Below are 13943 nucleotides of genomic sequence, written 5' to 3'. Positions count from 1 at the left end.
CATTGCATCTACACAATGACTAGGTGTCCTGTCCGCAAATAAACTAAGACCCTCCTTGTAGAAAGTAGGATCCCGGTCTCCACTGCGGCGCTGGACGCCGCTCCTCCGGGGTGCTCGGCTATGGTTGTTTGTGAGCAGCTTACTCGTCTGTGCCGGGACATGATGAGCCAGAGCGTGCGGGATCATCTGGGCTGAATTGGATAGAGCATCATGCTGGGACGGTGGTGCCGGGTAAAGATGGAAGGTGCGTGTCGTGGACGGGGTGGAGGAGGGTCTGGCTCTTCACCTGTCGCTTCCGGGATGTGTGGTATACTCCTTACATCTGTTTTCGACAGTGGCACGACCTCCAATCCAGGACGGTCCTAAATGGAAAGAGAGACTATCTGAAGCTCACCAAGCCAAAGCACGTTGAGTCCTTCAGTTGAAAAGTGGGAGAGTAGTCGGGGGTCATGGATGACATTCTCTGGCAATTACATATATAAGGTGCCCCCTTTCCACAGCCTCGCGAAACTCACTAAAGACATGTGAAGCTCTGTCGTGAGTGGTGCATCTTCCATCTTCAGCGAGCAAGAAAGGAGTGAGAGAGCCTCACGGGCATGGCTAAGGGGGTCACGAGGATGAACAGATTCAATCACATGACATCACGTGAGTACCGAAATGCCAAGCATTTGAAATGACACAAAGTCGTTTTCTTGGGTTATAAAGTCAGACACAATCCAACAACTCAATAAACTCAATTCCATTAATATTCTGTTCATCGTCCTCCAATTGACTTCCCGTTCCAATCGGAGCAAAGCACACCCCAAGTAGTCTGGTTTCATCACCGCCATGCTCAACAAAGAGACGGCGCTTATCAAACGGCTACACTCTTATGAGAGTTAAAGCTTACTGTACGAGGCACAAACTACGGACGCGGTGTTGGTGCCCAGCTCCCGCACCCTCCGAGCCTCAGTCATCATCATCTCCTTTCATATCGTGGACCCTTGCTGTGCCTGGGCTAGAACACGGCATATCATCGAGATTGGGTGCCATTGTCAGGATTCCAGAACCCACCATGGTTAGAACATCAGCTGGTTCGTGACGAAACCAATGATCTCACGGTGAGTCATGGAGGTCAGGAACCCGGGACCGATCACACTGTTGCACGCGTCGACAAGTTTCGGCATGTGTTGTCAGGAGCATCGATAAGGTCGTCTGAAGGTTCTGGCCCTTCCGATGGGCACATGTTCTTTATCTGCCAATAATTCTCCGCCGCTGCCGCCAGCGGTTGCCCTTCCTGTTTGATATCTTATGCCGGGCCCGATGCCCCGATCATATGACCGGCATTCCGCCTTGACCCCTTTTGGTTTCGAATTCCTGAGCAGTCTAACGGAGGTGGTTGAGACGAAGGCGGCCACCGTCTCCGATAAGGATATCAGAGGGGCGTCTAGAGGGAGGGAGCATATCTGGATTTAAGCTTCCCCATTATCATATCCAACTTGGTCCTTCATTCCTCATCGTTGCCCAGTTCTCTAAGTCTTCTAGTCCTTGCAAAACCATGGCACAATCGTTCTTGAAAAACTACTTGGGCCTGGGGCGGTCGTCACCAGTGGACGACGACAAGACCCCCGTCAGGGCTTTGCCGGCCTCATGGTACACCTCTCAGGAAATGTATGAATTGGAAAGACGAGCAATTTTCTCTAGAAAATGGCTCCTCATCACCCACAAACTGAGACTGGCCAACCCAGGCGACTGGCTCCGATATGATGTGGCTGGTTTCCAGTTCATTCTCTGTCAAGACCGCGACGGGAACATCAATGGTTTCCACAATGTCTGTCGCCACCGTGCTTTCCCCATCGTGACCGAGGAAAAGGGTCACAACAATATCTTTGCTTGCAAGTACCATGGCTGGTCATACGGCCTCAATGGCAAGCTAGCCAAAGCACCAGAGTATCAAGACCTACCAGGGTTCGATAAATCTCAGAACGGGCTCCTGCCTATCCATACCCACATTGACCACAACGGGTTTATCTGGGTCAACTTGGATGGCGGTGCGAAGCCAGAAATCGCCTGGAACGACGACTTTGAAGGTGTCGACAAGCAAGCCAGATTCGAACACTACAACTTTGACGAGTACCAATTTGATCACAGCTGGGAGATGGAAGGTGAATATAACTGGAAAATCCTGGCCGACAACTACAATGAGTGCTATCACTGCAAGACCACCCATCCTGATATCCCGACCATTGCGGACCTCAGCTCTTATGGGGTCGCGACAAAGGGCGGTCACATTCAACACTTTGGCAACCCTACGCCGGAGCAGATTGCTCGGGGTCTTCGGGTGGCGGCCACCTACTTTTTCCCCAATGCATCCTTGAATGTTTCGTAAGTCCATCACTCCCGAGCCACTTGACGTCGCACTGACTCTTTTCCCAGGCCGCACTTTTTCTTCATCCAGAGATTCGTCCCCAGCGGCCCCGTCAAGTCCACCATGAGATATGAAGTCTACAGGAACAAAAACTCTAGTGATGAGGACTTTGAACTGGTCAACCAAATTTATAAGAGAATCATGTCAGAGGACAAGTACCTCTGCGTCAACACCCAGAAGAATCTCAATGCGGGAGTGTTTGTCAATGGCGAGTTGCATCCCCGGATGGAGAAGGGCCCGCTGTTCTTCCAGAAGTCAGTGCGTGACCTGGTGCAAGCCCACCACAAGCGAGAGACGGAGGCGCATGAAGAGATCTGGCCAGCACGACAGACTCTACCAAAGGCTGATGTGACCAGCCAGAAGGACGTTGCTTTCTGTTCTGCAGTGGATTGTTGCCGGATCAACAAGGAGCCCATTGCTGTGTAACGATGATGGTGTCATGCTGGATGTTGCGGATTAATAGCATCTTTTCTAGTCTAGCGTCGGTCGTGTATTAGAATTGCGCATTTAACGAGTATTTGATGTCCTGACGTCCAAGTGTTGATCAAGTGATTGGCCGGGTATGATCCCAGCAGCATCTCCGTAGATGAATCCCTCGCAGCCTCCCCGGGCCAATCGATTTATCAAGTAGAAGATGATGCGCGGGGTCCCGTGGCGAGGTGGCGAGTTATTTAGTGTCAGGAAAATCCCAGTTGGTGCCGCGGGTTCGTAATTAATTAACCTTAACGATCATGTCCGCTACGTCAACGTCAACAGAAGATAAGGCTTATTGTCTCCTTTTCTCCTGCTACACCATGGAATCATCCCTCATATCCATGCATCCCTCATCAGTTGCCTCTCTCCCAGACCTGTAAGGTCCCGTCTGGGTCTTCCTGGTCGAGGTGGTCCAACATGAGCCCGATGGACGAGTCGACGGCCAAGTTTGACGGAAGAAGACGATCACACCATGCGTGCCTCACCTGCAGGTCTGTCATTTCTACCGAGGGATTGTTTGATATCTCGTGTGCCAATCGTGTTGTAGGCGGAAGAAGACACGCTGTCCAGGGGAGAAACCCGCATGCTCTAGCTGCGTCCGCCTGAAGCAGCCATGCTCTTATGCCCCGGTGCTCAGGACGGCACGAAACGGCCGATCGGTACATTACACGAATCCCTTGTCGACGGGTTGATTGACTGACACCTCGTTTTTAGGAGGAGAGATTGGCACATCTGGAAGAGAAACTAGATCTCTTGTTGAGTGGTGGCTTGTATGAACAATCAACCCGCAGTCAAGTCATGCTCATCCCCCAACCCTTCTGACAAGGTGATCTAGGCCGAATCATGCCGCACGTCAAGAACAGACACTCGAAGACACCGTCGACTACTCGGAAAAGTCGTACTCAGTAACTCCTCCAGCACGCGAACCCAGTTATCCCACCAGCCATCCTTCTTCAACCCTCGAATTCGACACCGACAACGCAAATCCACGGCCACGGCCATCCGATATTGCTGTTGGGCTCGACCTGTACTTCAAGTACTGCCACAAGCAACCCATCTGGTGCTTTGGGAGAGAAGACATTGGGGATCACAGCTCGCTCCCGGAAGAACTCGCTTGCAGTATCCTGGCTCTGACTTCACGCTTTCCTCCCAAATGTGACCAGATGCAGCGCTACGGCAAAAACGCACGGAGTTTGATCATGCTTCGTATCGCCAACGGTACCGTGGACCTCACGACCATTGAGAGTTTGTGTCTACTTTCGTACTCCTTTTTCATAGGCATGCACATCTCTGATTGAGTTGTCGAACACTCTTGCTGACACTTTGACAGATGGAAACATGTCGCTGGGCCAATTTCACGTCGGTCTTGCATTTCAACTCTGTCGCTCGGCCACACTGGACCTCGAGTCCATATACACAGTAGAGGACGCGACCACGGAGCGCAAGAAACGGCTGTTCTGGAGTCTCCAGTTACTCGAGCAGTCGTTCGGCCGACAACATGGCCTTTTGAGCGTACCCACAGAAACATGGCGACCATCCTATTCTTCAAGTGGCAGAGGTCAGGGGCCAGACAGGGAGGTTGATCAAAAGGCCCCGCCTCTGCCCCGAGATGATCTGGGATGTTCAACACCTACCGAGCCGGGGATCTGGAACACAAGCGTCCAGCTGGGATGGGTCTGGAGCCGGGTAAGAAAATACGTGTCCAACTGCGCTCACAACATCTGGAAAGAACCCTGGCGACACGACTCGATGTACGCCATGGTGCTGTCTGATTTCATGGAAACCGAGAACAGGATACCCATTTGCCACCGCTACGACTCGGTCAAGTTCTACGAGCGCAAAGTGGAAGAGCTGAAAATCAACCGAGACTATTGGGCGCCGTGGTTGAGGGAGCAGTTCAACTACCACGCAATCCCCACGGTCCTGAATCACCCGTTCCTGTACATTATCGGCGCACAACACAATCCGAACCTGGCAATCCCCAATACATTTTGGAGGCGATCTTCCGAACTGGCCTTGTTACACTCGACCTGGATTGTGCGCATGATTGACATGGTCCTGGATAAGCAAATGCCGCTGGTCGATCCATTCTTTGGCCATGTGGCTGCGATTGCGGCGACGGTGCACCTCTATTACTGTTGTGCGGCCGATTCCAGACTGAAACACAAATCAAACACGGACTTTGCAAAGTGCAGGAGGTTTCTGAAGAGCTTTGTGCCCTTTTCACCGGCCTGTAAAGCCTTGGTATGTCCTTACAAGGCACCTAACGACGGGACTAACAGATTCTAGGACACTAATCTGGACAAGATGACGCGGATTGCGGCCGGGTCTGAGACCATGGATGTTGAGGATTGGATGCCCTCCAAAATCTACCTGAGTGTACCCTTGATGTGGGATATCCTCCAGTTCAACTGCATGGCAGACTCCCATGAAACACCGACGGCCGGTTTGCTCGATGCCTCGCTCTCGCCGGCAATGCCACAAAAATACCCGGATGAGAGCTCGACCCTGGAGATCATCGTGGCCACCTCGCCGGAAATCAGCGTAAACACGGCCGATGGAGGACAAGACGCCCCGATATTGTCATACCGAGCCCCTGTTTCTTCCGCACCAGAGTCTACACAGAAAAATGTCTGCAATGAGATATCCGTTGAGCAGGCCGACAGCCTCACGTTGAACACTACTCCCTGGCTCTGGGCAGACCCTTCGCAATTCGTGGGCATGGGGGATATGGGCTACCACGACTCACAGTCCACCATGGGCGACGCTCGAGCTGCGGCATGGTGGGAGGTCGAAAACATCGGTAATGTCATGTTCAATCACTTTTAGCGCGGCGTCTCGTCACTCTTGGAAAGACTGGTTCTAGAGCACAAGGTATGCTTCTCCGGTGTTTTACTGTTCCCATCTGCCTGATCTCCCGGGGACTAACCCATAGCGTGGCAGAAGGCGACACGGTCACACTGCTGCTGTCATGTTTTTTTTTCCCTGTCGATGTTGAAACTCTGCGCTATTTGCGTTGCGTTGCAAGCGGGCTGCGAGCTAGGAGTTCCACGGGGCGCAAATGACCTGACCTAGGAGCTTATTGGGTGATTGAGTTGTTATTGTTTGTTTTGACAAATTCAAATATCCTGATTCGACCGTCTGCGTTGGATAGACTCCTTTTCTTGTGGAAAGAAGACTAGTGCGGCCTTTGGTATTATCAATCGAAATGGTCGAAATAGGAACGAACGAGAAAGACATGTTTGCAAACGACACCATGTCTGGGCTGGCCGCAGTGAATGCGTCGAGCAAGGTCAAGTGGGCCAAAGGACCTCATGACACCCCAACGGACAATGGCCCGTCGACATGGACGGCGCATGCAACCAACACGTGTGTCTCTCCTTGAGGGGTTGTGGTCAAAGAAGCCAGCGAGCGAGCGAGCGAGTGGCTGGGATGGATGCCGAGCAAAGAACAGAAAATAGTCAAAAAGGGGGAAGGAAGCAAGGGGGGAAGCAACCTTGAAGCAATCACCAGACAAATTTGTACTCCCGCTCAATCCGGGATTCGGGCCGTGGTACATATCTACCCTTTGGTATGTATCTTATTCGGTAAGGGTCTGCGACCGTCTCACGCACCACCACCACTCGCGGAGGTGTCTACTCCATCCGGGGTTCCCTAAGGATCTGGAGACCTCCCTTTTCTTCACAGTCTTGACGCTCAACACACAAATAGCGTGCAGGAGGGAGGATAACAAGACCCAAGTTGGACTAGAAAGAAAGAAATAAGGGCGGCTTGTTCGGCTCCGTATGCCGCGCTCCAAAAACACCCTCCCAGTTATGTACTAGGTAGAGCAAGAGCATTTGATTGAGTTTCGAGTCAAGCACACAAGCACGACAAACCAGGAGACTAAAACGACAGAACAAGAACAACCGACGGATCGACAACCAATACCAATAAGATAATTGGAGAGGGGGGAATAATTACTTCGGAGGTATTCCCGATTAGGAGAGTTGACTCGTATCTTATCTCCTCCCCTACCTCGTCCAAGCGACGTCCCCCGCGATATCAGACACACCCACGCACACACACACTCTCTCTTGGTTGGTTCTAGGTATCTCAGATGTCAGACGAATATTTTGACGTATTGCTGACGAAAGACGGAAAGAGATTTTGTATTTATACGCTGGATTTTGTTATTGGTCGGGGGACCTTCATGCATACTCCGTGATGGACGATGAACCGCCTCTCACAGTCGGATCTATACAGACAGCTCTATACAGCTTTTTCCCGATACTGGGTTTATATTCTCTTGTGTGATGTGACTGCTTCTGAAAGAGATATAGAGGGGAATTCATTGCTGGCGTTGCTATATACTCCATTCCATTCCACTCGGTTCCATGCAAGGACCTACCTCCTGGGATCTGGTATGATATGCCCTATATTATGTATGATATACCCTTGTCTGCACCATCCTCGTGAGTTAGGTCGCTACGTTCCCCGGTAGGGAGGCTACTTTGACGGCGTCCGTCGACACAGGCCACCGCGGGTTCTTGATTGATCCACGATTCGAGTCCACCCACCTCTGCACTTCTGCATCACTGCAGGACGAGCCGACCCTTCCTCCCTCCCTCGCTCCCTCACTCAGTCAGTCGTGGAACAGACCTGGCATGTACCTCCACATGACACCACTTCATCATATCCAGCGCGGGTGTCCAGAGGAATACAAGGCTATATACCGATCGTTCCAGCCTCGCTGTATACAATAAATAGATCGTCGTCGTCTCCCTTCTGTTCTGTCCTATTCTTATAAGCTGTCTTGTCTGCACTATACTTCTTCATCCATTGGCGGAAAGTAATTCTTGCCAGCATTACTGAGTACAAAATATGCCCGCGCAGTCGTTCTTTCACCACCGTCAATACAGGATTGGAAACGAGGTTGGTTTACAGCAACGGGATTCTGCTACAGTATACACCTGGGTATTTGTATCCACGGCGACCTTTTGAGGCTTGCATTCCATCACTGGAACATTGTCAATCTACACATATATACATTCACCCTCTTGGTCCAGATGCGAAACGGAGACACTCTCGGCAGTTGACCCCCAAACCGCATCCCCAAGGCTAGCCATATCCGGAAGCCTCAACCTCAGTCAATATTATTATCACCGCGGAGACGAACGCCCTTCTGATGAACACCAGAATAGCTGAGACAAGTCGCTTGCGATAACACCCATCCGGTACGCGGAGTAGTCCCCCCTAGCGCTTCCTCGAGGCGAACAACACGTAAGATTTCCACTGATAAGGCTATCACGATCAATACGATCCAAGATCCGGAGTCCGGTATCCGGGGGAGAAACGGCCGGGCGCCGATCAGGTGATCGTCACTGAAGCCGGGGTGTGGTATTGAATTGCCAGAATAGGAAAGGACACTTGACGGAGTGACTGGCTTGTAAGTACAAAGGGTTCCTTCGGCTCTCTTTACTCTAATAAGAACCCCCTCTGGGGTGTTTTGTATGTATGTTTGTTCTATGACTTGAGTGACTGAGTGAGAGAGGGAGAGGTAAGAAAGAGCGAAGAAAAGAAATAGATTGTCATTATCCCCATCAGAAGAACGAGACGATATCTAGGCCTCTCACCATGGGGTCCATCACCGTGGCGCCCGTGCCTCGCGTCGCCATCATCGGCGCCGGCATCGTGGGCACAAACCTCGCCGACGAGCTCGTCTCGCGCGGCTGGACTGACATCACCGTCATCGAGCAGGGCCCGCTCGACATGCCCGGCGGCTCGACGTCTCACGCTCCTGGCCTGGTGTTCCAGACGAACCCCTCCAAAACAATGACCCAGTTTGCTCGGTACACGGTGGAAAAGCTGCTCTCGCTCCAGGAGGACGGGCAGAGCTGCTTCAACCAGGTGGGCGGGTTGGAGATCGCCACGACGCCCGCACGTGTCGAAGAGCTCAAGCGCAAACACGGCTGGGCCTCGTCCTGGGGGGTCGACACCCGCCTCCTCAGCAAAGACGAGTGTCTCGAGCGGTATCCCCTGCTGAACAAGGACCTCGTGCTCGGTGGCCTGTTCATTCCGACCGACGGGCTGGCCCTGGCGGCGCGCGCGGTCCAGCTCCTCATCGACCGCACTCGCAAGGCCGGCGTGCGGTACCTGGGCTCCACGCAGGTGACGGGGATCGAGCAGAGCAACGACCGCGTCACCGGGGTGATCACGCCCGAGGGAGTCATACCGGCCGACATTGTCGTCTCGTGCGCAGGCTTCTGGGGCGTCGAGGTGGGCGCTATGGTCGGCCTGTCAATCCCGCTGCTGCCCCTGGCGCATCAGTACGCAAAGACGACGCCCGTGCCCGCGCAGGCAGGCCGAAATACCCAGCCCAACGGAGCCAGTCTCCCCATCCTACGCTACCAGGACCAGGACCTCTACTACCGTGAACACGGCGAGCAGTTTGGGATTGGCTCGTACGCGCACCGGCCCATGCCCGTCGTGGCAGCGTCTTTACCCCTCGCTTCCAAGGGCGTCGATGAGAAGAACATGCCGTCCCGCATGGAGTTTACGACCGAAGACTTTAAGCCCGCTTGGGACCTGTCGCGGGAACTCCTCCCGGCGCTAAAGGAGAGCGAGATCGACGACGGCTTCAACGGCATCTTCTCCTTCACGCCAGACGGTGGGCCCTTGGTCGGCCAGTCGCCCACGCTGGACGGGTTCTATGTCGCCGAGGCGGTCTGGGTGACGCACTCTGCCGGGGTGGCGCGCGCGGTGGCCGAGATCCTGACGACAGGACGGTCCACGGTCGACCTGGCCGAGTGCGATCTGGGTCGATTCGAAGAGGTGCAGCTTACGCGGGCGTACGTCGAGGAGACATCGCAACAAAACTTCGTCGAGGTCTACGACATCCTCCACCCGCTGCAGCCGCGCGAGTCGCCGCGAAACCTGCGCGTCAGTCCGTTCTACGCCAGGCAGCGCGAGCTGGGCGCGTACTTCCTCGAGGCCGGGGCGTGGGAGCGGCCGTTCTGGTTCGAGTCCAACGCGAAGCTGATCGACCAGCTCCCGCCCGAGTGGAAGCCCGTGGAGCGCGACCCCTGGTCCGCGCGGTACTACTCGCCCATCGCGGCCGTCGAGGCGTGGAAGACGCGCACCGCCGTGGCAATGTACGACATGACGCCGCTGCGGCGGCTGGAGGTGGTGGGTCCTGGTGCGGTCGACCTCCTCCAGCGGCTCACGACAGGGGACGTGGGCAAGAAACCCGGCGCCGTCACGTACACGCTCGTCCTCGACAGCGCGGGCGGGATCCGCAGCGACATCACGGTGGCGCGGCTCGCCGACGAGCTGTTCCAGGTCGGGGTCAACGGGCGCGTCGACCTGATCTACTTCTCGCGCGAGGCGCGGCGGCAGTCGCAGCAGGATCCCAGCCGGTGGGCGCACGTGCGCGAGATCACGGGCGGGACGTGCTGCGTGGGACTCTGGGGCCCGCGGGCGCGCGAGGTCATCAGCGCCGTCAGCCCCGACGACTTCAGCAATAAGGGCCTGCGGTACTTCCGGGTCAAGCGGGCCAGCGTCGCGGGCATCCCCGTCGTGGCCATGCGGCTGTCGTACGTCGGCGAGCTGGGGTGGGAGATCTACGCCAGCGCCGACAACGGCCAGCGGCTGTGGGACGCCCTGTGGCAGGCTGGCCAGGCGCAGGGGGTCGTCGCCGCGGGCCGCACGGCCTTCAACGCCCTGCGCCTCGAGAAGGGCTACCGCTCGTGGGGCACCGACATGACCACGGAGCACGACCCCTGGGAGGCCGGCGTCGAGTTTGCCGTTAAGGCCGGCAAGCAGGGGTTTGTGGGCCAGACGGCGCTCGAGGGCCGTGCCCCTCCCAAGAACGAGGAGGGAGAAAAGACAGAGGTGGCCGCGGTCCGAAAAAAACGCCTCCGCTGCCTCACCGTCGACGACGGCCGCTCCGTCGTGCTGGGCAAGGAACCCGTCTTCCACGACGGCCGTCCCGTCGGATACATCACCAGCGCCGCCTTCGGCTACACCGTCGGCAAACCCATCGCGTATGCCTGGCTTCCCGGCAACGTGGGCGAGGGCGCCGCCGTCGAGATCGAGTACTTTGGCAAGAAGATCCGGGCCACCGTCACGCCGGAGCCGCTGTTTGATCCGCAGATGAGTCGATTGCGCGGGTGAGAAAAAAAAAGGAAAGAAAAGATGGAGGAGTCTGTTTGACCAGAAGGGCAGGGAGAGGGAGAAGAAGAGCTGGACAAGCAAGGCTGGATGATATTAAAGGAGAGGAAGAGACTTTGTTGATCCCTCCGCCACCTCTCTCCCTCCCTTCCCTTCTCCTCTACTTACCATTCATCCCTTGTGTCTTCTGTGGTCAGACACCAACGACGTGTCTTGCTTGACCTTTGAGTCTTTGACTTTATTAGTTTTTGGGCTTTTGAAACCAAAAAAAAAGGGCGCAAAAGGGGAACCAGAACCAGATTGACTGCATTGAATGACTTCTTTTTTGTTTTTGTTTTTTTCCCCCCATATACCTACTTATCTCCCTTCTTTCCTGTGAGGGAAAGGGGACTGCCATGATTTGATACTTTCACACCACACCACACATCTCACCATTCATATCTCCTGGTTTATACGTAGATTGCAGCGAGAACGAGCCAGTTGGGTTTTATATTATATGCGAGGAACGAACGATATTAGCTGGGATGAAAATGAGATGAGATGAGACGAAGTGAAATGAAGTAAAACGAGGGACAAGAAATACATACATGTTCCTTACAGTACCATCCATCCACACTCCCCTTTCTTAATCTACTTGACCTTTTCTTGTATCTGTGGAGGAAGTATCACACTCTATGACAAAACTTTTTCTATTTGATCGATATTGAAACTGACCGACCGACCGACCGACCGACCGACCGACTGACTGACTAGCAACGCCTTTTTCTATCACATGTGTTATTATGTTGTAGCCTGATGTACAACTACAGAGCCAGAGATAACTTCCAAGCCACACGCGCGTGTTGCCACGACGAGCTCGTCATCTTTTGCTTGAAAACTGGATCCTCTCTCGCTCGGGTCCTTTCGGTCCTGATCTAGATCCAGATCCTGCGGAATCCCTCCTCCAAGAAACGCCTGGTATGATTGTGATTCCGTAAACCTCACTCACCAAAACACGACTTTTTGAGATACTCAGCTCACACAATGCTTGTAAAGTGTTGTGGTCGCCTGCTCGCTATCCATCCATTCAATGCTTCGTATGCTCAAGCTTCATCAACGGCAGCCCTCATTTCACAGCCAGGCACTTGATGTCAAATGTCAGCTTGCTGTTTTTGGGGATGCCCGGCAAGGCCTTGTTTCCATATGCCAAGTTCGCCGGGATGATCAGTCTTCGTTCTCCGCCAACCTGAATTCCCTGGAGACCAATGTCCCAGCCCTTGATCACTTCGCCGGCGCCCAGCTTGAAGCTGAACGGCTTGCCAGACTTGTTGCTGTCAAAGACCTTGCCGTTGTCGAGCTTGCCAATGTAGCGCATCTCCAGACGTGCCCCTTTCTTCGCGGCAGGGCCACTACCAAGCTTGCGATCATCGATGGTGACACCTTGAACCTCCTTCACCCCCAATGTGCCAGAGCCGGTGCCTGACTTGTCCTTACTGTCAGACTTGGCGGGCGTCGCAGATGGAGTCGGTCCTTGCTCCAGATTCTTGGCGAACTGGACTTTCTTCTCAGAGCTGCCATTGGCCTGCGCGGCTTCCTTCTTGCCTTCGGCGGAGGCATCGACTGCGACAGCTTCACCATCGTTCTTCTTGAGTTTCTTGAGACGCTTCTTCTCCGCTTTGCTGAGTTTCTCGGATCCTGCTGCCTTGGCTTCCTCCTTCTTCAGTGACTTGGCAACGATGTCATCAAGGTTGTCCTCTTCCTCATCGTCTCCGTCATCTTCGGCAGGACGTTTGTTCTTGCCTTTCGCAGCCTGCTTGTTGACCTTGATGGTCTCAATCTCTTCATCTTTATCGATTTCGGTGATGCGAGGGTCTTCGAGATCATCGAGAGCGTCGGAATCTTCGTCGACATCCTCGAGGGCATCTAGCTCGTCCTCGTCTGGGGACAAGTCATAGTCTTCCTCGTCATCCTCATCGTCTTCATCGTAGAGGGACGCCGAGCCGTCGTCTTGAGGAATCACGTAGTTGCCAGTGAGATTGACCGTGTATGCACCAGAGACCTTGAAAAAGATCTTCTCGCCTTCACCGACGACAAAGTCAAGAGTTTGTTGGCAGTTCTGTCGTCGACGTTAGACCATGTCTCACACCTCAATGGCGGAGACTTACCTTTTCGGGATCGAGGGTGCAGACAACAACCTCGTCCATCTCAAGGGCCTCGTCATCTTCATCTTCTTCATCGTCCGCATCGTCCTCTCCGTCCAGAGCTTTGGCTTTCCCTTTCGCTTTAGCGCTCTTCATGAGCTTGGTTAGTTTCGCGATGGCTGCCAAATCCTCCGCGGTGACTTCGTCGTCATCTGATCCTTCCATATCTTCGTCCTCATCTTCATCCTCGCCTGCCCCATCAGCTTTGGACTTTTTCTCGCTCGGCCCGCCATTCACTTCTTCGTCATCCTCGTCGTCTTCTTCGCTGTCTTCGTCCTCATCATCGTCAAGACCAGCAAGGTAATCCTCATCGTCTTCATCATCGTCATCATCGTCAAGCATGCTGTCCGGAACGCGAATAAGTTTGAGAGTGGCTCGGGGAGGGCGCTTGTCATCGGGATCGTCCAGTTCAGGTTCAGCACTGGGATCAATGGCGGCCATGGTCAAACGAAACTGCGCAAGCCAATTAGTACACCCATCCTGCTATTTGGACAGTGATAAAACATACCATGGCAGCAAACTCGGGAACGGCAGGGACCATGATGTCGCCCGGAGGGACTTTCATGGCGTAGAGCGCCACAGGTTGAATGCCCGACATGTTGGCAGTGCACTTTCTGCAGGACTGGCAAAAACAAAGAACCGATGAGGTCAGATTGATTTCAGGATAGGATAGTCCCAAAAAGAGAGTACTGAAGACCGAGTTCGATCTTGTGAGACTCAAGTGAGGCGCA

The 13943-nt window shown here is 54.1% G+C and overlaps 4 protein-coding genes across 4 annotated transcripts; 3 read left to right on the top strand and 1 right to left on the bottom strand.

Annotated features, from left to right (window-relative positions):
* Positions 1-1537: 1537 nt before the first annotated feature.
* On the top strand, positions 1538-2833 carry Z517_06929 (uncharacterized protein; the record flags this gene model as incomplete). The annotated part of the gene is made up of 2 exons (XM_013428668.1): positions 1538-2364; positions 2416-2833. The coding sequence occupies 2 exons, from the start codon at positions 1538-1540 to the stop codon at positions 2831-2833; spliced, it is 1245 nt and encodes a 414-aa protein (XP_013284122.1).
* A 465-nt stretch (positions 2834-3298) lies between these two features.
* Positions 3299-5710, top strand: Z517_06928 (uncharacterized protein; the record flags this gene model as incomplete). Its single annotated transcript, XM_013428667.1, has 6 exons — positions 3299-3372; positions 3429-3540; positions 3596-3651; positions 3717-4126; positions 4212-5125; positions 5171-5710. 6 exons carry the CDS (start codon positions 3299-3301, stop codon positions 5708-5710), a joined length of 2106 nt encoding a protein of 701 aa, XP_013284121.1.
* Positions 5711-8497: 2787 nt separating this feature from the next.
* Positions 8498-11035, top strand: Z517_06927 (uncharacterized protein; the record flags this gene model as incomplete). Its single annotated transcript, XM_013428666.1, has 1 exon — positions 8498-11035. One exon carries the CDS (start codon positions 8498-8500, stop codon positions 11033-11035), a length of 2538 nt encoding a protein of 845 aa, XP_013284120.1.
* Positions 11036-12137: 1102 nt separating this feature from the next.
* On the bottom strand, positions 12138-13810 carry Z517_06926 (uncharacterized protein; the record flags this gene model as incomplete). The annotated part of the gene is made up of 3 exons (XM_013428665.1): positions 12138-13127; positions 13177-13665; positions 13721-13810. 3 exons carry the CDS (start codon positions 13808-13810, stop codon positions 12138-12140), a joined length of 1569 nt encoding a protein of 522 aa, XP_013284119.1.
* Positions 13811-13943: the final 133 nt, after the last annotated feature.

This window comes from Fonsecaea pedrosoi (assembly GCF_000835455.1).
Source record: "Fonsecaea pedrosoi CBS 271.37 unplaced genomic scaffold supercont1.4, whole genome shotgun sequence".
NCBI classification, from domain to species: domain Eukaryota; kingdom Fungi; phylum Ascomycota; class Eurotiomycetes; order Chaetothyriales; family Herpotrichiellaceae; genus Fonsecaea; species Fonsecaea pedrosoi.
The sequence above is the reverse complement of the archived record's forward strand: the minus strand, read 5'-3'. Positions and strand labels throughout refer to the sequence as shown.